At 36.3% G+C, this 25,628-nt stretch overlaps 1 protein-coding gene across 2 annotated transcripts in view; it reads right to left on the reverse strand.

Moving 5' to 3' along the window:
* Positions 1 to 25,628, reverse strand: part of uvssa (UV-stimulated scaffold protein A) — a 125,225-nt gene that overhangs the window by 25,836 nt on the left and 73,761 nt on the right. For both annotated transcript variants that reach the window (XM_039751772.1, XM_039751773.1), the window contains 4 exons: positions 16,235 to 16,391; positions 11,384 to 11,536; positions 3,192 to 3,375; positions 11 to 122 (listed from right to left, as the gene is read on the reverse strand). In XM_039751772.1, coding sequence (XP_039607706.1) covers positions 11 to 122; positions 3,192 to 3,375; positions 11,384 to 11,536; positions 16,235 to 16,391 — 606 coding nt within the window. The remainder of the gene's footprint in view (positions 1 to 10; positions 123 to 3,191; positions 3,376 to 11,383; positions 11,537 to 16,234; positions 16,392 to 25,628) is intronic.

Below are 25,628 nucleotides of genomic sequence, written 5' to 3' on the forward strand. Positions count from 1 at the left end.
ATCGTGGTACCTGGCTGAGCCTCTTGTTTTGCTTTCTTCTCTTTTTCAAGTCGAACAATGTCTTCAGGGTTGGTTGGATTCCCTAAGTCATCTCGAGGAACAATAAGTCCATGGAAAGGACACTGTTTTGTTTTTGAAAAGAAAAAAAGGATGATCAATAATCAGCAGTTCTACTTTTATTTATTTTTTTTTACATGATTCAAAGTGTGGAATGAATATCAAACAGTTGGTGCCAAAACAAATTCCATACACTGATACTGAAATGTATTTCATTCTTTGGGAAAAGAGACATTTATGTCTGAAATAAAAATATACTTGTATTTTAGTTAAACCTCAACTGTTCTGCTTAAACTTTCTAGGTATAGATACCTTTTCATCTTACCAAATTGAGTTATGCCTAAGAAAAAAACACCTTATGCTATATCCATTATTATTTGTCATATGGTATAATTACAGTTACTATTCAGTAATATGTATATTTTCCAATATTGTTCTCATGACCAGGTTATGTATTATAACAGCACTATTTTCATGTAAATTAACTGATTCACTTCTTAAATTAAAATACAATTCTCTTTGTAAGGATAAAAGAAAACCACATAGCTTCATCTCCCGCTGATAAACTCAATAACAAATTATAATACAAAAAGTACAGTCTTCTTCCTTTCTCTTTACAGTGTTAATTTATTCCCTTTTAGTCATTAGCTTCCTGCCAACTGTATCAGAACTGGGGAACAAAATATATGCCTTTTTCCAGTTACTTTGTGTTATGTTCTCTATACTGAAAGAAATTAATGAAATCAATAAAAATAAGTACAAACTTAAAATATGCAACCCACAATTAAAAATAACTAGCTTGTTTAGAAAGTACCATAATGTATTCCATGCCATGGCTTTGGTAAGTCATGTTTTAAATATTACTGTAATAGTACTGAATAGCACATTGCACATCAGAGTTTCAAACTCCCCTGTTTTTATATTCAGCAAATGTTAAACAAACAGTATGTGTGTTAGAAGGTAAACTGCTTTCCATTAACCATGTGTATAAACTGAAAAGTACATAACTTAAAGTCAACGATCTTGGAGTGTAATATTTAAAAAAAAAAAACCAACAACATATAAAACATTTTTTAACTGACAATTTTATTCAAAAATGCACTAAAAAGTAAAACTTTTTTTCTTGTACCAAGATTGTGTTAGTCATATGTGACTAAAAATAAAATCGTGGGACACCCATAAAATACATTTAATTCAGCTAAAATGCATACATTCACTAAAATGAAATTTCTAACCAGCCTAATTATGAAATGAAAATCTCATATCATATAAAAGTTGATTAAAGTACATAGGATAATGGTTATAATTAGAGAAACTTTCAAATTGTAAGAGTTATTTTTAAGAAATCACTTAAGTAATCTATGCATTTTAATTTAATTTTTTATCAGCAAGCATGTGAAGTCTGAAGGAAATTGGTTCAGTAAAAATGGGTAAAAAATTGATTGCAAAATTTGACCTATACAGATGGAAAGTTGAAAAAAATTGTGTTAATAAATGACCTGATTTGATGACACGCATTAAACTTGTTAATCGTAAAATGAGGACTGCATTTATGGAAGTTGTTTCATAAACCTGCTGGGTATGCATACATAGAAAAGCCAACATAATCCAAAATATTTTAAACCTATAGGCAGAAAATGGTGAAAAGAAGGAAATCTGCACTGGATTAGACGTACAGTGGAAGAAGCTATCAGTGTCGTAAAAATCTACTGATCACTGTGTTAACATACTTCATACAACTTTTATACTTATTACTTCCTCAGTATTAGCACTTAACACTTTTAATAAGAGTGAAAAAACTGAAATGTTAATCTGAGAAATTATGATTTTATTTTTATTTATGTATATTGTACTGAACAATACATGTAATAGACATAGTGTTAGTTGGAGGGCCTAGAAACTTCATATACTATACTTGTTTTGTTCAATTATAAAGTCCCAATGCAAAACATGTTAATTTCAAGCTAATAAATTAAAGTAATTATAACAACACTGTGAAAATATTTACTAAATAATAAAACTGACATTAAATTAAACTAGAACTAAAGTGCTAATTATTTCCATTTACTAAATAAAACTTGAAAATAAACAAGATGCCTAAGTAAAACGAATCAGATAAAAATGAAGCAATAAAAAATAAGTATTAACAATAAAATACACTTATATTGACTAGAAAATTATACAACTATTACTTCAGTTTAATAGCAAAGTAAATTTGAAAAGAGCTCAAAGAAGGAATGAAAGTACAGTTATCGTGTGTGTGTGTACACATATTAGACTCTAGTTGTATAAGGACACAGCAAAAACCTTTCACAACTGTACACTAAACAATACTGTGTGTGTAAAATGGCAGTTTTGTTCCAAATTGTAGTGTTAAGATGTTTACAAAGTTCAAAATTTAATTGAATAAACATAAAATTTGTTACACATGCCAAACAGTGGTCCCCAAGTATCAGCATTTTAGCAGCTCCTACGTGTGAATTAATGAAGCCAGCAGCCCTTACCACCTGCACTACAGAATAGGTAATCCACCTGAAACTAAGCAGGTTTGGATTTGGCCAGTACTTGGACGAGAGACCACCTGGTAAAAACTTAGGTTGCTTCTGGATGTGGTGTTGGTGAGGCCACCACAGGGCGTTTAAACTGTGGTCTGTGTGTGACAGGGAAAGTTGGCACCATCCTTCTGATGACACTTAAAAACCAGACTCTCTGTGGTCATAAAACATTTCTGGGCATATTTCGAAGAACAGGGCATTTCCTGATGTTCTGGCTAAATTACCCATCAGTGCCTTGTCAATTCTGGCCTTCTAATCATCCCCTATCCCTTACTGGCTCTGTGTCTCACCTCTTCACCACCTAATAGCTAATGTGTGGTGAGCATACTAGCACAAGAATGGTGGTGGCTGAAGTGGTTCCCTACTGCCTACGTAAATAGCTTTGAGTAGGTTAGAAAAGCGCTATATAAATGCAATTATTATTTTTAAGTAATTAAGAAAAAAACTACACAAAAAAGAGTATTGATTAGCACATGGTAGACACAGATAAATGAATACAGAAGGGCAAAACCCAGAATTTCAAGTATAATTTTAAAATTATTATTGTAAAATAACCTTACAATTGCTACATATACTTACTTTGACACGATCTTGGCGCTCACACAGAGAACCATTAGGCATGGGCGCTTTGCATTTGTGCTTTACAGGCTCAAATTTTCCAGCAAATGTGATATACCTTGTCTTCATCATGGCTGCAAGTTCCTTATTTTCCACTTCCTCTTCTACTTCATGTGGCACCCAGAACTGATGCTGGGAGCTAAACCTGGTATGCAGACAGAAGTGTATATCAAATACCCACTTATTTAAAGACAATTATAGTATACTGTACCTTTAAGCAGGGCAGGGTAAAGGAGGGTATTTGGGTACATATCCTGCAAGTTTTGTTTTCACTCAGAAACTGTAAAAGCTCTGAAGCAGATGAAATGCCTTTAGCGCTGATGAAATACACCACCACCATGCTTCAAATAATGAAAGATACAGATGGAACAATAGCTACAAACAAAGTACAAGTCCTATATTTCTTTCTCTGTGCAGTCGGTATTCTTGAGCTCCTACTACTAAGCCTGTAAAGCAAGGGATCAAATTAAATCAAAAATCAGCATTATTGTTATGATTAGCCTTCGGTTTATTTTTTGTAGCTTTTTCTAGACTGATTTCCAATAAGCATTAGAGCTGCCAACACTTGAACACAATCACTGCTTGAAGTGGAACCAAATTACTGGTAGTACTCTATTTACAACAATATAGTGACATTCAACCAAATAGTAAGGGTTGCCAATGAAGATTTCTGAAGAGGTGACAGTACTCAATGGTACACTAAGAAAAAGTGCAGGTAAAGTGAAACTTACATCCTTGTGCTGTCATGATAAAATGACAGTAGATCGAAGAGCTTTCTCCCGTGAAGTAATCTGAAGTAAAGCTGGTACTCCCTGGTATACTAAGGAAAAGTATAGTGAAACTTACATCGTAGCAATACAGTGACAGATGATCATATCAGGGTAAAGATTTCTGAGGAGGTGTCTGTACAAATCAGTATGCTAAAATGAGGTGCCAGTAATCTATGTTGAAACTGGAGGAGGTGCCATTATTGCATACATGTGGGTACTGGTGCCACTTCATGCAATGAATACAATTCAAATATATATGAAACGAAATCTTATTTGAAGGCAAACACTAAGATTTGATTGTAAAAAATGGTCCTTTATTTTACCTTGCAATAATTTAGGTATCATGTTCCACCAGAGATGCTATGCTGCATACTTCTGTATTTTGCACATAAATTCCATAGAATTATTAATTGTTAGTTTGTATATTTATTTATAAAACAGTAAGATTTTTCTCCAGCACCCTAAAAATACATTTTGCCTCTGATGCAGTTCCATTTCCTTCTTGAATCTGAGGTTCCCAATTTGCCGTTGTTTTATATTAAAACTACTATGCATTCATTGAAACAGCAGAAGCTGGTTTCCTCTCTCATTAAAAAAATAGGAAATAACTGTCATGTCTGATTTTACTTTTATTATCCTAACAAATTTAAAATCGACGCTTAAAAGAGCATTTTCAGGGTCAGGAAAGCTACCTCTCCCACACATCTTTTGAATACAGCTGGCTTGACACATAGTTACTAAAACAAAGGTGAAATGAAAAACATGTATTAAAATTGCATATGTTATATTTATGTTGCACCTGTAAAGGGGAAGAAAAATTCCATGTACGTTAATCCTTTATGTTATTCTTTGACCATCTGTGCCCCACTCTGAAAACTTAAGTGTTTGCCAAACAAAAAATATAATTAGCAGGGAATATTTAAAGATCATTACAATGCACATCTAGTCCATTTAGTAACTCCTTTTGTGAGATGCAAATAGACTCACCTTGCCACAATTTATAATAAATACAAATGGGCACTGACTTAACTTCCTGGATCGAGCAACTAAAGTAGCTAGTGCATTTCACATATTTAACTTCCTTAACATTAGATCCGAGCACTACTCAGTTTGCCAAAACTACACTAAAAGTGTTAGTCCTAAGTGTCACTCGGGCAACTGTACAGGTACATCTTGCTTAAGCGTTATAACCAAGAATCATTCGGGCTGTAAAACTGCTGTCAGCATAAGTCCCGAGCATTACTTTAGCAACGTTATCCTCCTACTGCTTAAGCCTATTGCAAACACTTCCATCTTTACCAAATAAAATGAAGTGTTTTATGGGTGGCCTTTAACATTTCCTTTTTACTTTAGGGGAATTAGCAAGAATTATATATTCAAAGCACCCTTTATTTAATGTATTTTTTTCATGGAAAAGAGAGAAGAATAAAAGGTGATAATTGCGAGTGCATTTGCGGTACTTAAAAATTAAGCAAAATAATGAGGCACCCTTAAAGGAAGACAGTGATTCACCCTCTGTGTAGGAGTATCCAAAGAGGTAGTTGCATTTTGTTTGGTATTTCTTTACTTGTATTTTGTGCTCTTCTTGTGTTTTATTCTGCACTTATCTGTTTTTATTCAATAAATACACAATTGTTTATGCATTTTTGCTCCTTGGAATTATTCCAGGAGCTGTAAGCAGCAAGAGGAGGCATTTTCCTCTTACTGTAGATAAAGCTGTCAATTACTGTATTTTCTAAGCTGTGGAATATGTTCAAGGCTACCATATCTTTTTGCAACTTTGATAGTTAATATGAAAGGTAGGCAACAACATGTCAAAGTCTGTACTGAGTTTGCATATTCTTGCTCTAACTGCATAAGTTTTTTCGTCAAGCTCTCCCATTTTCTTCCAACACTGGCCTTGCACAAAGTGAGTATTCAAGTGTCCAGGGTTGGTTTCTCCTTTGTGCACTACGCTGTCAAGATAGACTGTGGGCCCCCATGACTCAAAAATGCATTAAGTGACTTCACTAATAAATGGATTGATGAAAAAAAGTATATTTGTCCAGTTTACAGAGGTACATAAAATCTACTAGAAAAGTACATAAACAGTTTAAAGTCCAGCTGGCTCTCCATATTCATGGGATCTGTATTCATGGATTGCAGTATTCACAGAAGGTAACTGACGAGTTGACGTCACTTCCTCAGCATATCTAGCTCACCATTTCACAGAACCGAATTTGACAACAGCAAAACCACCCTGTGGATTACTCATAGTATTCAGTCAGTTTATTAGTGCTGTTTAAACCAACTTTGACTTGAAGTTCAGCTAGTGCAGGACAGACATTAACAGTAATGTTTGTATAATGTTTGATATTAACAAAAGGAAATTTACATACACATTGTTTTAAGTTGAACAAATTAATTGGTTCTACTCATTGAACTGTGTTATGAACCACAAAAATACCATTTTTTCAGTGGTTATTGTAAGTGTGCCATTATACAAGTATTACCTCGATGAATGGGGGGAGTTCACCGTTGATGGTTTGAGAATGCATGGTACATATCCATTAAGTGCCAGTACTCCTCAGTTAAAACAGTGAAGTGCCAAGTGCTGGTAGATACATACAGAAACAAAAATCCAATATAGTAGAAGCTGTGCAAACTGGTGGGATTCGTCCAGGAAAGCGTGACAATTATATATCGGATAAATTAATGCTTTATCTATTAATTATGGATCTGCATCTCTCTTACATAACATTAAAGAGTTTGCTGACCCTTTTAGACTACACTAGTTGGATATGCTTATGTAAAAAACATTTTAAATTGCATCTTTAAGTGAGAACCATGTTATTTCATGGATTTCAGTTTTCGCAGGTGGTACTGACATCTAACCCTCTGCAAATATGGAGACCCAACCTATATGAAAATGAGTAAACAGAAATACCACTCTGCCTTTAACTTATAATCTACAAAGTAGTATACATGGTCTAGAAGTATCAAAATGCAATTTTATATTAACTTTTTTTTTATCTAGTTTGCTTCTGCAATTCTTTTCATTAAAGCTTATTAAACAACTGAATTTGAACATTAAGTATTTGCTATTAAAGAAAATTAATTTTAAGTTTACCATACATATCCTATTACATTAAATTGTTAGCACGTTTTTAACAAGTTAATATTGACTTCCTTGTTAATATGTTCTTTGTTCACAGATATTTTATGCAACACCCAGCTCTGGATAAGGGGTCATGGATGGATGCATTTATAATTAAAGCCTTAATTTTTGACAAGATTTGTATCATAGAATTTAGCAATACAAATTTTAACCTGCATTGTGCCACAGTGTAAATTACATTAAGTGTATTTTAAAGAGAAAATGATTAAGCCAAAATATGTACTTGTCCCATGTATAACTTCTATGCAAAAATGCTTTGACTAAATTATGTTTTAGTGAAGAAAGATAAATATAATTGTGAGGTATCAAGTAATTTAATAGTGTATATTGCCCTCTGTTGGCAAAAATGCAAAATGCAGCTTAACAAGAAGAATTAAAAGCCAAACATTGTATTAAGAGGTTTATAGGTTTATTTACTTGTAATACGTTTCAAATGACAAGTTAGACATGAAATGGATTGAACATTCTTCACCCTATATTCAACAGCAGCAAGTTGTATAAAACCTTGTCATACAAGAGGCAAGTTTTAGTGTTTTCAACAGTTCACAAAGTCTTTCACCAAAAACTGTGCTTCAGTGTACATAAGGATTTTTTGCTGTTTTCAATATATTTACTTATTATCTTTCTGATAAAGGCCAGACCTATTTGAATTTGTTTTTAGAATAAGATCTGATCATTTTTTTCTCATACCAACTCAACCCCCACCATAATGGTTGCCTTCAAATTATCAAGGTGGTAATATTTATTATGGTTTTATAGGACCTAACCTTTGGAAAACTGAAAAGAGTTAACAGCTATAAAGCTGAACAGAAAGTAGTCTTATAACAGGAAACAGCTTGCTGGTGTGGGGACTTGCTTGGGTTGGTGGTGTGTTGGGGGTTGTGGACTGCCTCTGGATTTAAAATATATTCTTTAAAAAAAGTATTGTTCAGGCTGTATGGATAGCATGGTGGTGCAGTAGTCTTACTGTATAATAGCTTTAGATTCCTCAGTCAAAACTGTGTCCCAGTACTTTCTGTGTGAAGTTTGAATGCTCTCCCATGTTTGTGTGGGTATTTTCCAAATACACCTGTTTTCTTTCCAAATCTCAAAGAAACGTGTGTGAGATTAACTGTCAATTTAACTGGCTCCATAGAAATGATTGTGGCATGTGAATGAGTGTTTACTGAGATGGCCTGGCACCCTGTCCAGGGTTAGTTCCTTTCTTAAAGTGACACTAAACTAAATTCAATGGGCTAGAAAATGTCTGCACTGTACTGTTAATACGTGATGAGAGATTTGTGAAGTTGTGTATTTTTAAATAAGTTTATAAAGAAGGTAAGGCTCCGTGCCAGTCTGGGTATACGCAAAACTGTGTATGAGCAGGCAACCTGGGGTTTAATAGGGGAATTAACTGCCTATGCATCTAATTGTGCAGTTCAGTCAATTTCATTGTCAGTGCTCCAGGAATTGTGATGGCAACACCTGTACCTGATTGGAGTATAGAAAGGAGCCTGGGCAGGAAAGAGGAGTGAGAACGAGAAGGAGAGAAAATCCGGGATGTTAAATGAAATTGAAACTGGTGAAAACAGAAAGTGAGTGAGCAAGAGGGAAGCCAGTGCAGTAGACAGCAGGCAGCCAGAAGAGAGCCCCACTGAGGAGTGTGCGGCTGATGATCAAAGGGATTGAAGAGGATTACTCCAGCTGAGTAGCTTTGAAGCAGGAGTAACCACTGGGCTTTGAAGGTGCTCTTGTCAGAGAGAACATGAAAAGCTGAGGGTGTGTTGTGATGGCAGCAGTGACCAAAGCCTATGATTTTAAAGATTTTAGAGGGAAGTGTGAAAGATTTTTGCTGTTAGAACTTTTATCCTCATTTAAAATAAAACCTAATTTAAAATAATTATTAATGGTACATTAAAACCTTCATTAATCACCTATTTTAATTGCTTATTTATTTTATTTATTTATTGGGTGGACTGCAGTGCACTATTTGGACTTTTTGTGTTTGTTGAATAAAATCACAAAGCAATTTTCATCCCCTTTTGTCCGTGTGTGTCCTCCTTGCCTGGCTCATCCTTGGACATGTTATCGACAGCTCTTGGTTCAAGATGCTAAGGAGTGTGGAGCACAGCATATTATTAAAAAAAGAATAAGGTCATTTTGAATTTGATGACAACTCAAAAAAGTTGGGACTGGACCATGTTTACCACTGTGTAGCATCCCCTCTTCTTTTAACAACAGTATGTAAACATCTGGGAACTGAGAAGACCAATTGCTGGACTTTTGGGAGAGGAATGTTGTCCCATTCTTGTCTGCTACAGGATTCTAGCTGCTCAGCAGTACTGGGTCTCCTTTGTCATTTTTTCGTTTCACGATGCACCAAATATTTTCAATTGGTGAAGGGTCTGGAATGCAGGCTGGTCAATTCAGCACATCACATTTTGTGGGCCCTCAAAGCTAATAATGTACTTGCCTTGGCTTCTGATAAATAATAATTAGCACAAGTATGATGACTGCTGCCTCACAGTAAGGAAACCTCGGTTCGCTTCCCGGGTCCTCCCTGCGTGGAGTTTGCATGTTCTCCCTGTGTCTGCGTGGGTTTCCTCCGGGCGCTCCGGTTTCCTCTCACAGTCCAATGACATGCAGGTTAGGTGGATTGGCGATTCTAAATTGGCCCTAGTGTGTGCTTGGTGTGTGGGTGCGTTTGTGTGTGTCCTGCGGTGGGTTGGCACCCTGCCCAGGATTGGTTCCTGCCTTGTGCTCTGTGTTGGCTGGGATTGGCTGCAGCAGACCCCCGTGACCCTGTGTTCAGATTCAGTGGGTTGGACAATGGATGGATGGATGATGACTGTGGTGGGCTGGCGCCCTGCCCGGGAATTTGTTCCTGCCTTGCGCCCTGTATTGGCTGGGATTGGCTCCAGCAGACCCCCGTGACTCTGTGTTACGGGTTAGATAATGACTGACTGACAAGTATGATGAATTAAAATTCATCTTTAATAGACAGTTGTTGAGCTCAGCTATAGAAAATCTCTTATGAAACCTTTAATAGCCAACGATACAACAGCAGGACTAGATACTGAATTTACAAGATTTCAATAAATTAATTCAGTCTTGTAGAAAGCTATCCAATGGCTGTTGCTCACTCTAACAGGGAGGTGTTAAAATGCCAATGACTAGGCCTGGTTAATAGAAGCAGAAGGCGGATGTTTAAAGTAGAAAATCTATATAAGAAAGGGAGGTCAATAGTTTGCAGTGTATTAAGACATTGGGAAGCAAGTCATTTGGATATAAAAATGTATTCAATTCTAGAATCATATTTGTGACATATGAAAAAAGAGAAAATTATTTCACAGATGGATTAAAAGTGTCAAATTGAATCAACCAGATCTAGATCAGAAACTTGGAGAGAGTGGAAGATGCAAGAGAAATATGCTGACTGATCAAGTGAGGATCTTTATCTAAATGTGGGTCAATAAAAAAATACCAATATTGCATCAATACCAATAAGAAGTTTAGAACCATCAAACACTAAAATGTTTTAAAGTCTTTCTGTTTGGCATCTGCATATAAATCAAGAAGCAAATTAGTTTCCTGTCACCTAGCACTGCCAGAGTGTAGCAGAATGTTCCTTATCATCTCTACTGTAGCCAATAATCTTGAGCTGTAACAACCAGTAAACTAAAATCATGATGCTGCTTGTAAAAGTAGATGTTGAAGCAATAGGATGTTGTCTAGAGGCATTGTGCTGTGCATCTTTGGAAGTCAGACACATTTCTTGGAAAAAGATCATCAACACTTGATCTGTTCTGAGCAGCAGACGGTTACCCCTAGTATTATGATTACTCAGTATAGCCACATCTCAAAACCCAGTAAACAGTTACCAATAACATCAATGAACCCTGTCCTGAGGCAGTTCCAGGGAAAGTGCAAGACAGAGACTTCATCTTCCTGGTATTTGGCAGAATACCAAGTATTCTAAGATTGGTTATAATTACAAGCTGGAATGGAAGTGAATTCTTTTACTTTATTACTAATGGTACAGGGACAGAAAAATTAAATGGCAACATGGAGCACCTGCTGTGGAGCCATTCCTCAGCAAGCATTTTAAAATGTAAGTAATTCCATACTTTTGCAACTGATTACATCATTAATAAAAAGCAATGTTTTTCTATGGGGATACAAATTCCCAAAATGAGAAGGTCAAACGGTATTCTCCAGAAAGCATACTGCTTAGAGATTTAACTTACTTAAGTATTCTACCTGCTGTAGGTTGATCTTCTCCCCAGTAGTAGAGATCTAGCCCAAATGGAATGACTGGTGCTGCAGACTCCTGATCCTGTTTTTTTGACTCAGTGCTGGCTTTTGGTGAAGAAAGTATTGACTCAGATGCTTTAGACATGCTTGAAATTAGGAAAAATGAAAAATAAATAAATAATATTAATACATTGCTGTTCAACATTTAACCATGTTTGTCAAGGTAACACTATCTTTTCAGAAATGTAGTTTTTGCAGATAAACCTGGCTGGTGTAATCTGTATAATTTATTTATTGCAGTGGTACTGGTTTCAGTTTTTAGTTAGAAAGAGGTTAAAATATAAGATGGATACCTAGAATCAAAAGGCAGGTAAGAGACACTTAGTTACAATACACTTAGAACTACTACCCAAATAATATACAGTACAGTATATATTTTTTTCTTTTAGCTTTATCCATCTTATGCTGCTAAATGTTTTGTTTCACTGATACGGCTGCCAAATCATTCTAAATAAACAGAAACTATTTTATAGTGCATTTTACAAAAAAAGTTTTCTATAATTCATAAAACTTTATATTTTTAAGACTTAGACATAGGTTGATGCAATATTGTGGTGTTGTTTTCTATTAAATTTATTTCAAAGACCTTGTGCAAGGCCTGAACACATTTTTCACTTGTTCAACTTTTCATTCAGTGCCTTTTATTTGGCAAAGCATCTCTGAAGATGAAATATGCTGTGGCGCTATGCCACATTCTCTTTGCTATATCAGTACTCACCAGCAGGTGAAGCTCAAAGGCCTGTTGATAAATTTTAATCATATTCCGATTAGTTGTGAGAACTTCATTTGCCAGTTACTTAACAATTGTAAAAAACTAAAAGGTTATGTTTTTGACTTGAATTGCTATTAAGAATATACAGTATAACTTTTTTTTTTAAATACTAGACTTTTCTCTAAAATATTTACAGTTATAATGTGCTCATTAAATTCAGAAAAAAAATATGCATCTCTTAAGAAAGGGCCCATGCTCAATGTTAATGTCAATGTTACAGCCAATAATATGACAGCCTGCATAATGGTAATCTTTTACACCACTGGAATTCATCCATCCATCATCCAACCTGCTATATCCTAACTACAGGGTCAGGGGGGTCAGCTGGAGCCAATCCCAGCCAACACAGGGTGCAAGGCTGGAAACAAACCCTGGGCAGGGCACCAGCCCACCGCAGGGCCCACTGGAATTCAGTTTATGTAAATAACTATTACTATTTAGCTCCAGATTCTGTCTAAATTTTTACGGTTTATAGACTTCTCCCACAACTTTAGTACATTCTTAAATTATAAGCCACAATTCAGGCTCACTATAAAGGCAGACTAGATAGACAGATGGAATAGGTAGTGGCATGCAAACGTTTTTAGGCACCCTTGCTTAAAATGTCTGTTACTGTGAATAGTTAAGTGAGCAGAAGATGAGCTGATCACCAAAAGGCATAAAGTTGAAGATGACACATTTTGCTTCAGCATTTTATGCATAATTAGTGTAATGTTTTGTTTTGTACAACTGTACAGTGAAAAAAGCAAAGGAGCACCATGCAAAAGTTTGGGCACCCCAAGATATATGAGGTCTCAGATAACTTTTACTAAGGTCTCAGGACTTAATTAGCTCATTATGGCTATGGCCTGTTTACAGTAATCATTAGGAAACCCCAGGTGACAGAAATTGCAAAACTGTACAAATTCTCAGACTCCTCCAACCTTGTCTCAACAATCAGCAGCCTTGGGCTTCTCTAAGCACCTGCCTAGCACTCTGAAAAATAAAATAATTGATGATCACAAAGCAAGTGAAAGCTATAAGAAGATAGCAAAGCATTTTTGGATGTAGCTGTTATGTTATTAAGAAAAGAAATGGCAGTTAATAGGAATAGTGGAGGTCAAGGGGAGGTATGGAAGACCAAGAAAAGTTTCTGAAAGAACTGTTCGTTGGATTGCCAAGGCAAATAAAAAAATCCCCCATTTGACTGCAGAAGACCTTCAGGAAGATTTAGCAGACTCTATAGTGGTGGTGTCCTCCTGTGCAACAACAACCTGAACAAATATGACCTTCATGACAGAGCCAGAAGAAGAAAACTTTTCCTAGTGTCCTAACCAAAAAAGTCAGCACCTGAAGTTTGCAAATGAACATCTAAACAAGCCTGATGCATTTTGGTAACAAGTTCTGTGAACTGGTGAAGTCAAAAATTGAACTGTACAAAAGTATGTTTGGAGAAAAAAGGAAAATTCAAGTAAAAGAATAACTCTCCAACTACTAATAAGCATGGGGATGGATTGATCACACTGTGGGCTTGTATTGCAGCCAGTGGCAAAAGGAACACAAGCAGATGGTTTTGCCATAGCCCTAACAGTCCCTCGACCTAAACATCATTGAAAATCTATGGACAGATCTTAAAAGTGAAGTGCATGCAAGATGGCCCAAGATTCTTGGAGAATTAGAAGCCTTCTTGCAAGGAAGAATGTGTGAAAATACACCAAGAAAGAACTGAAAGAGTCTTAGTTGACTACAAAAAAGCATTTACAAGCTGTGATACTTGCCAAAGTGGGTATTACTAAGTACTGACTATGTTGGGTGCCAACATTTTTGCTTCAGGCTCTTTTAATTTTTTTGGTATTTTGTACCTTCGAATAACGGAAATAAAAATGTAATCTTGCTTGAAATGCCATCTTTAACTTTATTTTTTGGTGTTCAGTTCATCATCTACTCACATAAACCATTCAAAGTAATAGACATTTTAGCAAGGGTGCCCAAACATTTGCATGCCACTGTAGATAGATATGACAAGTTTCAAACCTTAACAGAAAAAAAATTCTTTACATGGATAATTCATGTTAGGAGTTACAAAAATGTCTATCATGTATTCTTTGCTCTTCTTACACACAACAGCTCACCGATGACCAAGTTATGGATTGAGAAAACCTGTTTAATAAATATATTCAACTATACTAAATAATTTTGAGTTGCAAAAGTTATAAAAGAAAATAAGTCATACATATATGTAAAAAGTTTAGGGAATATTTTAAATTATATTTCAGATACAAACATAGAGATCTTAAAATTAGATTTTTACTTAACCCTAATTTCCAAAGTGCCACATTAATTACTGAAAAAGTACCTATTACTATTTTTTGCTAATTAGGCATTCAGAATAAGGGTGTCATAAAATATTACATCATCACTAAATTTGGAGAGTAAAGACACAGTTAAGTTTCACTTGAGATTCTGCCGTTGTAGATCATTCAAGAACTACTTTTTTTAATACATTTTTTATTTTATAATTCTAAATTATTTAAAAGTATATTTTGCATTTGTGGCTGTCCAATTTGTAGACAGACAGGCCAGAGGAACAGAGAGATAGGAAGCATATGAAGCTTGAGAATCAGTACAGAAATGTGGGTACCTCACAAATCCTTAGGAAAACTATCCTGAGTAGGAGGGCCAAGAAAAGCATCAAGTGTTTGTTGTTTTTGCTGTTATTTTGTATTTTGATTTACTCCTTATTCCCTGCTTCACAGTATGATTTAATAGCAAAAATGGAGACAAAAAACAGCAAGCAACCCTGGAATTTATTCTTGGTTTGCGGATGCTTTTAGAGTACCTTGTGTCTTCCCCAATAAAGTTTGTACTTTTCTTAATGTTGTGTTGTTTCTGGTGTGTTTGCCTTAGTGCACAGTGATAACTGTTTTTGGGAATAGCATTGATTTTTTCTTAATATTCTGTATATATAGTCTAGGATTGCATTTTTTTTTTACTTTATCTCACTTTCCATAAACCTGTATATGGATGATGATTGCCAGATACTTTCATTAGTATTTTATGTAATTATTTTTCTGTATGGATGCCCAATTTCTTGAATTATATATTGCACATTTTTCTTTAACACATGATGTTTGACTTAATACTTAACATAAATTTTATTTGTACAGTTGCATTAGAAAACCACCTCTACTGGCATAATAATTAAGCATTAAGAAATCTGGAAGTTTCAAGACATTTCGATTAATTTATTTAAAAAGGAGTATGAGCTACCTTCAAAACTGTGACATTCACATGTTTATCTGGTTTAATAACAGAACAGTGAATGCTGCACACATTTTTTTTCTAGAAAAAATATACTTAAAGAGAGCAAAATTATAAGGTAACAACCAAATGATAAAATGTGATTTAACAAATTACAAATACATAAGTCTTTGTATGGCAAGTTTTATGCAAACATCAATAAGGTACTTAACTGCTGACTTTATAGTTACATTTACAGAAGTCCACTAATGGACCAGTACTAAACCAATAAAATAAGAGTGAAAAAAATTATGGAAAAATTGTTTAATTTTTGTAAACACATAGACCATATGGTATGAAAACAGTATATGGTTATATACAAGTGATATTCAAACTACAGTATGTTTTGATAAAATCCCTGTTTAGTCCTGGAATAAAAAGAAAATCTAACGTAGGATATCTTTTCTGTAACCATCTAACATTTCAATAAAGTCAACTACTAACATTAAAATCAGTATAGCTTAAGTGGAGGTCAACATTTTAATAAGCTGTGGTTAAATACCTCAGATCATCAATGCTTGCTTAATGCCGAGAAATAAAATCAGATTTTAAGGTCTTAAATATATCCAAATATTGACCAGACTAAGGAACTGTTTGTGATAGGGCATCAAAAAAGGAGACAGGTGTTCCTTATGGAGTAAAAAAATTCTAATTAAAAATGGTAAGTGTTTATGCAGGTGCAGTGGCCTTGAGAGAGTAGTTTACCAAATCCTCTCCCAATCCTGTGGATTACCTTGAAGAAAGGGAAGATTGCAGTTTGTTCCTAAAGATCTTTAATGTGGCTGCAGCACAAGTTGGATCCATCTCTTCACTGTTATCCCTCCTCTTTGGTCGTGGTGGGGGGTCAGGAGCAGCTGTCTGCATTACCACTTTTTGAGAAGGTTCAAGGCCTGAAAAGCAAGTCACAAGTGAATGACATCAACGTATCAACTAAAAACTTTTTTTGGGGAAAAAAAAGTTAGAAATCACATTTTACATACAAGTTCTGATACAAACAAATTCACCAGAAAGACAAAACGTGCTTTCAAAGAATCAAGAGTTTTCAAAAAATAATTTATACATTTTATTGATTTATTTCTCTGAACCCACAATTTTTTTTTAAATACAGGTACAATTCCATTACAATGAACTCCCAAGGACCTAAAAAATATTTTGTTGTAACAAAAATGTTGTTGTAATGAGATTCTGTATTTGTTACTATAGTGCTTTCTTTAATGCCCATGCATTTGCAATCATTTCAATAGCTTCTTTCATGTTAATTTTAATCTCCTCCTACCTACAATTTATGCTGACGAGAACTTTTCTCAGCACTTCCTTGTGATAATATGCTTTTAGGGTGCGAATGATGCCCAAATCCAATGGCTGAAGCACTGCTGTGCATCCTTTTCTTCTTATTGTGAGGTTTCTGAACTCTTTTTGAGTTTTATGATTTGGAAAATGTAGTCCTTATTAATTACATACCTCAAAAAGCACATATAACTGGTCAGTATTACAGGGATTTGCTTGAATTTTTACAGCAGTCAGTAAAGGGAAAGTGGTGAGGAAAGTGGTTGACCATTTCTCCATCTTTTTTTAAACCACCACTAAATCCTGCATGGGTTGTAGAGGCTGCTCTGTAAGATTGTAGATTCAAACAGATGCACTCCCACCCCACTTTCCAGACCTGGCCCCATTTGACTTCCATCTATTCTCCAACATGGAAGCCTACTTCTGTCAGCTGCACTATGCCAGTGAAAATGACATCAATATATCTATAGATGAGTGAATACAGAAGTAAGGAAAAAACTGTGTGGCAAAGAAAAGCTTTGTGACTACAATAAACAAGTATATTAGTATTCATTAGGATTAAGTTGAAAAATAAAACTATTAGTCTTAAGAGAAATACAAGTAATATATCAGACTCAAAACATTAGGTTTACCCTTCACATTTTTAAGAAATACACACACACACGTCAATAACAGTAGCCAATTAGCAATGTGACATATGGGTAAAAAAAACACAATCTGATGGTGTGAGCAGTGGCTTTTTATAATGACATGGAAATCACCAAAAAAATCTTAAAATACAACAGTTCAAGAACAGTATTAAAGATATCTCAACTTCAACATGAAATACTCAACACTGAAATCATAAATGCAAATGAATGTTCATAACATTTCAATTTTGTTCAAAGTGCTACAGTAAATCATATTGTACCTAAGCAATCAATGTGATTCATGATAATTATGATGACTACTCCAAAATAGTGAGATGTACAGGTTCACACATCCCTGAAGCCTAGCACATTTTTATTTGAAAACAGCAGTATTAGATCGAGGGGAGCATGAACGCAAACGACAGAATAATTCAATAAATAAAACAAAAAAAAAAAAACACGCTAACTTTTACAAGTACAACAAGTTTACACCGGCTGTTACAGACTCAAATCATAGTCACAATCATTAAAAGTAGCAATAAGAGCAGCTCACTACTCAAAATGTTAATTCCCGGAAGGGGCCAGGATTGAACCTGCAACCTCTTGATTATGAGTCAGCAATTCTTACCGCTGTACCACAAAGGTGGTCGGTGTGAGCATCGTACCCTAACCCAATTTATTTTTCTTCAGTTATATTCTTGAATAAAAGCACACTCTTTGTTATATGTGTACCTTTTGTGAACGTGTTTATTTGATACTTGGACTTCAGTTTTCACATATTATACACTTCATGTCAAAATTTTGTCATTAGTACTAAAACATGAAAAAAGTTTGTGTTTAGGTATGTGTTCAACATTTCTTGCATTTTTTTGTATTTCATGTCATCCTACACTTACATAAATTGTTGTTGACACTGAACACACATTAAATGTATGTAATTCCAAATAAAAATATAGTATTTATCTTATACAACTCCAGGCACCTCACATTGAGATAAACAAGGCTTGAGCTGGAAGAGCCTTTTGCCCGAGTTGACCTCCGTTGGTAGGGGGGATGGGACGGCAGTCTGTTTGCTGCTTGTGCTGATCGACACATATGCCAAAAAAAAAAAAAAAAAAAAGACACTGATGGAAAGGTGCAAAGGGATTTAAGGTGGGCTGGGATTATGAGTTTTTTGTAGGCTTCAGGGATTCTAATGTTATACTGTGTCATTAAAAAAAAACCAAATCAACCATTGGGCCGCATAAAAATGTCAATGGTGTTAAAGATTCAACCCAGAACTTAAAAGTTTTGGCTGCACATACACAGACATAAGCAAAATTATGCTGAGAAGACTTTAGGGTCCAAGGGTGTGCCCAAGCAGCCTGAAAACAGGCTAGCAACACCAGGCACAAAGAAAATATCACATACTGCAAAAACAATTATCTTTCTGGATAATATATTGCAAATCATGAAAAAATGGAAACATTGAATTATGATGATTAAGTTGACTTTGCTATAAACATTTTAATAATACAGTATACGAGATGTGGCAGAAAAGTAATGAGACTGGCAACACTGCGCTGTTGTCCTTGATACAGCACGTGTATCAGTACCCTCCCATAGCTCAGTGCGAGTTTCAACTCCTTCCGTTAACTACGTGATTTTTGTGACTGCTATTAGCGAAGTTGCGTTTTTGGTTGTGCTTCACGCAAAATGGAACAGCGGAACTTGGAGCAACGTTGTGCCATTAAATGGCAAGTGTGACGTTTGAAAAGTTAAAACAGGCCTATGGGGAACATTCTTTATCCCGAGCTCAAGTTTTTCGCTGGCACAAATCATTTTTGGAAGGCAGAAAACACGTTGAAGATGAACACCGTTTAGGGAGGCCTTCAACTTCGAAAACTAATGAAAACATCGAACGTGTAAACACTCTTGTGAGATCAGACCGTCATTTAACATTAAGAATGTTGAGTGAACAATTCAATTTGAACAGATTTACCGTTCATCAAATTTTGACTGAACATTTGCACATGCGAAAGGTCTGTGCCAAAATGGTGCAGAAAAACTGCCCTCTCCATAACAGAATTTTTGACCTCAAAAGGCATTCCTGTGGTTCCCCAGCCCCCTTATTCACCTGACCTCAGTCCGTGTGACTTTTTCCTATTTCCTAAACTGAAAAATGTCCTCAGAGGACGTCATTTCGGGACTTTAGAAAACATCCAAAAGAGTGTAACGGACATGCTGAAGACCATACCGGTTGAAGACTTCCAGCGCTACCAACAGTGGGAACAACGTCTCAATCGGTGTGTAGCTGCCCAAGGGAACTACTTTGAAGGGGATAACATTGATGTTTGAAAAAAATAAAAACTGGTAAATAAAAAATCAGTCTTCATTACTTTTCTGCCACACCTCGTATGTCATACTATTTAGCGGAGTTTACTACTTATTTAATTTGGCATTACAGTGCCATCTGCTAGGAGACTGGGGTTAGGTGGGTGGGATTGGCATGGCAGGTCTGCACTTGCTTTGAATGCAGAGATCCCACTAGTCACAAGTAGGACTGTGTGATATGTATCGTCTTATGATAATATCTTAACTGTTGTTTTAATGATATACTAGGGGGCTTTGCTCACCAACCCCTGTGTTTGGTTTTCCAGATACAGACTTTTAAGATTTTTTTCTTTGAATTGTTGCAATTTCAATAGTTTCACTTTTATTTCAGAACTTCTGTAAAAACAATATTTGGAATCTTTCGAGTCCCAATATGTTGAATCTTTTAAATGAGGTCAGTGAGACATGTGTTTAATGACTTTGTACCATAATTTAGGATAGGTTTCTCTATTTGGAATTTCAGCACAGACAAAACGATCTACATCATCAGCAGTTAATCATTTTTTTTCCAAAGTAACCAATAAATGCATGTGAGGTAAATCACGTTTTTGAAATTCTCTGACTTAAACTTCAAAGCCTTACAATATTTACATACTTCTGACATATCACTTATGTCCATATATTCAATCTCTATTCGCTTTTTCGTTATTTCTCGGAGTAATAATTTCCTTTTTTTAGTGTTAATGTGACGTTTACTTTCTTTGTTTTGACACTGTCGTTTTTTCCAGCTTTCATATTCTGTATCTTGCTCTGCATTTCTTTCGTGCCTGCTTTTTTTTGTCTTTTGAATTCCAGTTTTCATTATCTCTAACCTGCTCTGCATGTGTTTGGCCCCCTTCTTTTTTAACCTCTTTATGATGTTTTACTTTGTTTTCTACTTTGTCTTTTATTTCTGACCTCGCTTTGTCCTGCTTTTTTTTCCCCCAATGACACCTGGTCCATGGTGATTATTTTCCCTTTATCAAGTAATAATTTCTGTTTGTTTGTGCTACTGCGATCTTTACTTTCTTTTTTTCATACTTTCTAAGTTTCCTACTTTCATATTCTTTAACTTTCTCCGCATGTGTATCACGCTTTTTTTTTTTTTGAGCCTTTCGAATTCCACTGCTTTCATAATCTCTAACCTGCTCTGCATGTTTATAGCGCCAAAGTTTGTGAACGTCTGTATAAAATTCTACTTTGTCTTTTATTCTCTGTCTTTTAATTCTGAGCCCAATTAGACGTGCTTTTTTTTTTTTTTAATTCAGCTTGTTCCGGGCTGATAATTACTTTCCTTATTTTCTGAATTTACACCTAGATTATTCATTTTTGCTCTTTTTTCTCTCCAACGCTTTTGAGTCTCTTTTCTCCATGCTGCTTTCTTCTTTGCTTAATCGTCGAACGTTTAATTTATAACGTTTTGTCCTTGTATGATTTATATGCGCTGAGAGCCCTGGATCTTTGTGTGCTCAAAGCCTTTACATGATTGATTGCTTTGCTGTCCGTGGTCTTATTTGATATTAGTTGTAAGTGGGGCATGTCTGTCTGACAGAACTTTGGATTTTTACATTATGGTACAGTATGTTAGATTTTTGTTCTTGCTTGTATGCTACACAATTCACCTTACAGCAGAGCAGTTTATTTATCCACACTGTAATGTCCATGCCCTGTATTTCCAGTTATGATTAGTATTTTATTCTATATGGATTCATATCTTGTTTATATTAAGGGCAAGTGTACGTTTAAATTGCTCTCATTATAATAGTTTTGTTGGCCTTAGTGAAATGCTTTATTCATGCTTGAACTTTTTGACCTCAGTAATACTTTGACTGGTGATTTTAATGTTTTTGTGTTATTTTCTTCAGTTTTAAGACAGACCTGCTTTCCTTAATTGTTGTTTCCATTAATTTCATTAGTAAGCTACAATTAATATTCTATTCTCAAGACCAAGCTAGCTCAATAAGACTTTTACAAACATGTTTTTAAAGAATGCAAAACGTCATCTAATTGTTGTTATTGTCAAAGTACCAGAAAATACTGACATATAATTTTTTGCCAATATCACATACCCCTACTCGTGATTACTAATAATCTGGTAGTTTTTTGCTGGAACTAAACAAGAAGAAAAGTGACTGTACAGGATGCCTTTCATTTTTCTAATTTGGATTCTCTCACAATCTTGTTTGCATCATGTACAATTTATACGGCGCTACATTTGATACTAGTAGCCAGACTGCATACCTTGAATGCCTCATCTGCCTGCATGTTATGTGCATTCCACAATACCTGACCAATTCTGAATTAGTGTCATGCATTCTCAAACAGCTGATCCACTGCAGAGTTGTAGTTGAATTTAACAAGAGTGGCTGTTATCCAGCATTTGTTATCGTCACAGTTTTCCCCATCTTTAATTTATGCTGCCCATTTTCCATGTGAAATGCTGTATCTTCAGTGTGTAGTTCTGTATCCTCTGTAACAGGCTGAGCATCATCATTGGCTGCTTACATCCATGAGAGATACTTCATCATAAATCCAACTTCCATCATATTCCTTATCTCTATAGTCTTGATCATTTGACTCTATAAGTTCTGAATTATGAACTATATTACTCTAAAATCCCTATGAACTGACCTTTCTACGGTTTGACTGATGCTCCAAACATATGTACAACACCATGTGACAAGTACTGCTGTAGCCCAAATACTAGGGTCTTTTTACTTAGGTAATTCATGCTCTTGTAATACAGTTCACATTCTTTGTCATAGTCTTATTTAAAAAAACAAAAAAAAAAAACAAACAAACAATGGCACATATGCTGTGGCAGCTTTATGAAACCCAGGAGCAAAGGGGAAAAATGACAAAGAAAATGAGGTAACCAAAAGACAAACCAAAGATATGGCAATGGAGAGGGATAAGGAAAACAAATGAATTGACTACAATAAGTATGAAATCACTGAGCACTATAAAAAAGTATTATGGTGATTTACAAAACAGTGAAATATAAGAAAGTGATACAGATGACTAGGATATTTTAGATGTTCAAGGAATAAAATGTAAGGAAAATGAGGAATGATGGTGAATTAAAGATGATAAAAGATTACATGGATAGATACACACTCAAAATGAATGAGGACAGCAAAATTAACAAATGAAAAACATGGTAGAAAAGGGTGAATATTTTTAAAGAAACCCAACTGAAAGGATGAACATAGAAATATGTGGTGAGCCACGATAAGGTAATGGAAAGCACAGTAAATGTATGGTAGAACGTTGAAATCAAACCTAGTTGGGATAGGACTCCAAAAGTCAAGGTAAAGTCAACTTAAAAGAACTAAAAACTTCTAACTAGGCAGTCACAATAAGGCATTACACAGGCATACTGCTGTTAGTATAGAGGAGCCCCAGTAGTGTCTCTTGACACAATTCTGCTGAAAGTCCTCAGTGTTAGTGTGTCAGAGAGTGTGTCAGGATGTGCCTCTAATGATACTTTGTTTTGTTTAATTTGATTCTTCGCTACTACTTTCAGTGGGTCCAGAGTGCATCCAACAATTAAGCCTGCCTTTTTAATTAGCCTGTTGATACAGTGACCTCTCCTGAAGCGATGTTACTGGCCAAATACACCACAGTGTAGAAAATTGCATTAGCCATCACAGAATTATACAAGATGTGAAGGAAGTCACTTCCCACATTAAAATAAAAAAAAAAGAAAGAAATCTCCTAAGAAAAAGAGCCTGCTCTGCCCTTTTTATATAGTTCCTCTGAGTTACGAGACCAGTTCACCCTGACATTGATCCCAAGTACCACCTCTACACCCACTCCCTGAATAGTGACCAGATATAGAGGACTTTTGGTGCAGTGAAAGTCAATAACCAGTCCTTTGGTTTTGCTGATGTTAAGATGCAGACAATTCTGTCTGCACCAAGAAACAAAGTTCTCCACCCTGACTCCTATATTAAGTTCCGTCCCCTTTATCAATACGACTCCATAAGTGCAGAACTATCTATATATATAATTCACTAAGGCAAGACAACCATGAAAAGCACGCCGGAAGGGGCGTGGATTCACTAAGCCGACAAGTGAGACACCTATGGCGCACGAAGGAAGGAGCCACGCCCACCAACTCCATTGGATACGGCGACAACTCGCAGGGCCACGCCCACCAAGTCGGACGTGAGGACACAGAAAAAGTGGCGTCATTTATATTCGTCTGTCAAGGAGGCCACATGCGGTGCAGGGCAGGTTAATGTCATGCACCTCCGAGCTACGTTGACTGTTCATAGAGGCGAGTTTCTCGCGGAGGTGAATCGCCATATGCAGCAGGTGAGGGGTATCTCATGGGATCTTTAAAACAATCCTTTACAACTGAGGTTAAAACACAATGAAGTAAGCAGTCTTTAAAAACCGATTTTTCGGTTACAACGCATGACCGCTTGCACAATAGCAAACTGTTTTACACACTACATACAGATTCGCATCCGCGACAAACATGCGTCTTCTTAGATGCTCCTGCAGGAACACGGAAGACGTTTTCCTACCCACCAACACTCCTTTTCACCGCCCGCCCCTCGCTCTCTAGGCATTCACACTGCCTGCCCATGTGCCCGGACGCAAAAACTCACCGACCACCCAGTTAGCCTCTTTCGTCTTTGCTAGGAGTCCACATGCACGCCTAAGCCACGCTGACTTTTCATTATTCTTTTTGGTTTCGACACCATGAAAACCATGCGAAAGGAACAACGAAGCCCCGCCCAGAAACTCTACCCCTCCTCCCACGTGCTCAGGAACGCACCTCAGACCACTGCCCGCCAAATCAAACAGCTCATCAAACACATACTCACTCGCATTGGTCTGTGCTCCGGTCCAAACTCAGCTGTGAGCCACGTTGACTATTCTTTTGCCCTCCATGGCTGCCGCTTCAAATGTATTTCATGGAAACAACAATTCTTTCAATGTTATGGAAATTCCTGCTTCAGGTAATTGTTTCTGTCAGTCGGGTTTTTTTTGAAGAAATGTCATTGACGAAACTGTTGCTCTCAAACTTCGTGACATGGCTCTTAGCTTTGTTTGCCAACATTGGGATAACTTCGTGACGTGGTGTCCGTTGTTCTTAGTCACAGAGGCATTGTTATACAGTCTGCTCAACAATACGCTGATTACATGAATACGTCCAGACTCTATGGTGCAGCGTGTCAAACGGTTTGCGAGGGGTATCCCATGGGATCCTTAAAACAATCCTTTACAACTGAGGTTAAAACACAATGAAGTAAGCAGTCTTTAAAACTAAGTTTTCGTTACGACGCCCACCACGTGCTCCATGGCAAACTGTTTTACACGCTACATACAGCAATTCGATCCGCGACAAACATGCGCCTTCTTAGATGCTCCTGCACTTTGTTCACACACCCCTCCCACCTTGTACTACCGTGGTCAGGTGTCTTGGTGGATTATATATAGAAAGGCAGCCGAAACCGCACAGAGCAATGAAAAGTCTACAGTTCCATCTTTTCATTCACTTTCTGTTGTATCCTCAAACCCTCCCTTTTAGACAACGGTGTCTTTCCAGAAGTGTTTAGCATTCAATAAATAATTATGCATGACATTGACCGTGTGTCTACCCGGCGGGTAAGCCGTTGAGCCCCATTCGGCTGCAAACCGTGGAATTCCCACTAAGTGCAACTCATACGCCCCAGGGCCGATCCTGGCGACGGGCAAAACGCCCCGCGACGTGCGGCCAAACTCAAAGGCGGCCGTTGAGGAGACGCAGCAGCCGGCGACGCTGCGACCGGGCGGCTGTCCGCCTTTGAATTTTAAAGTCTGAGCGCGCCGACGACTATAGCAGCGGCGCGCTTGCAGTGAGCA

The sequence above is a fragment of the Polypterus senegalus genome, chromosome 4 (assembly GCF_016835505.1).
Source record: "Polypterus senegalus isolate Bchr_013 chromosome 4, ASM1683550v1, whole genome shotgun sequence".
Lineage (NCBI taxonomy): Eukaryota > Metazoa > Chordata > Cladistia > Polypteriformes > Polypteridae > Polypterus > Polypterus senegalus.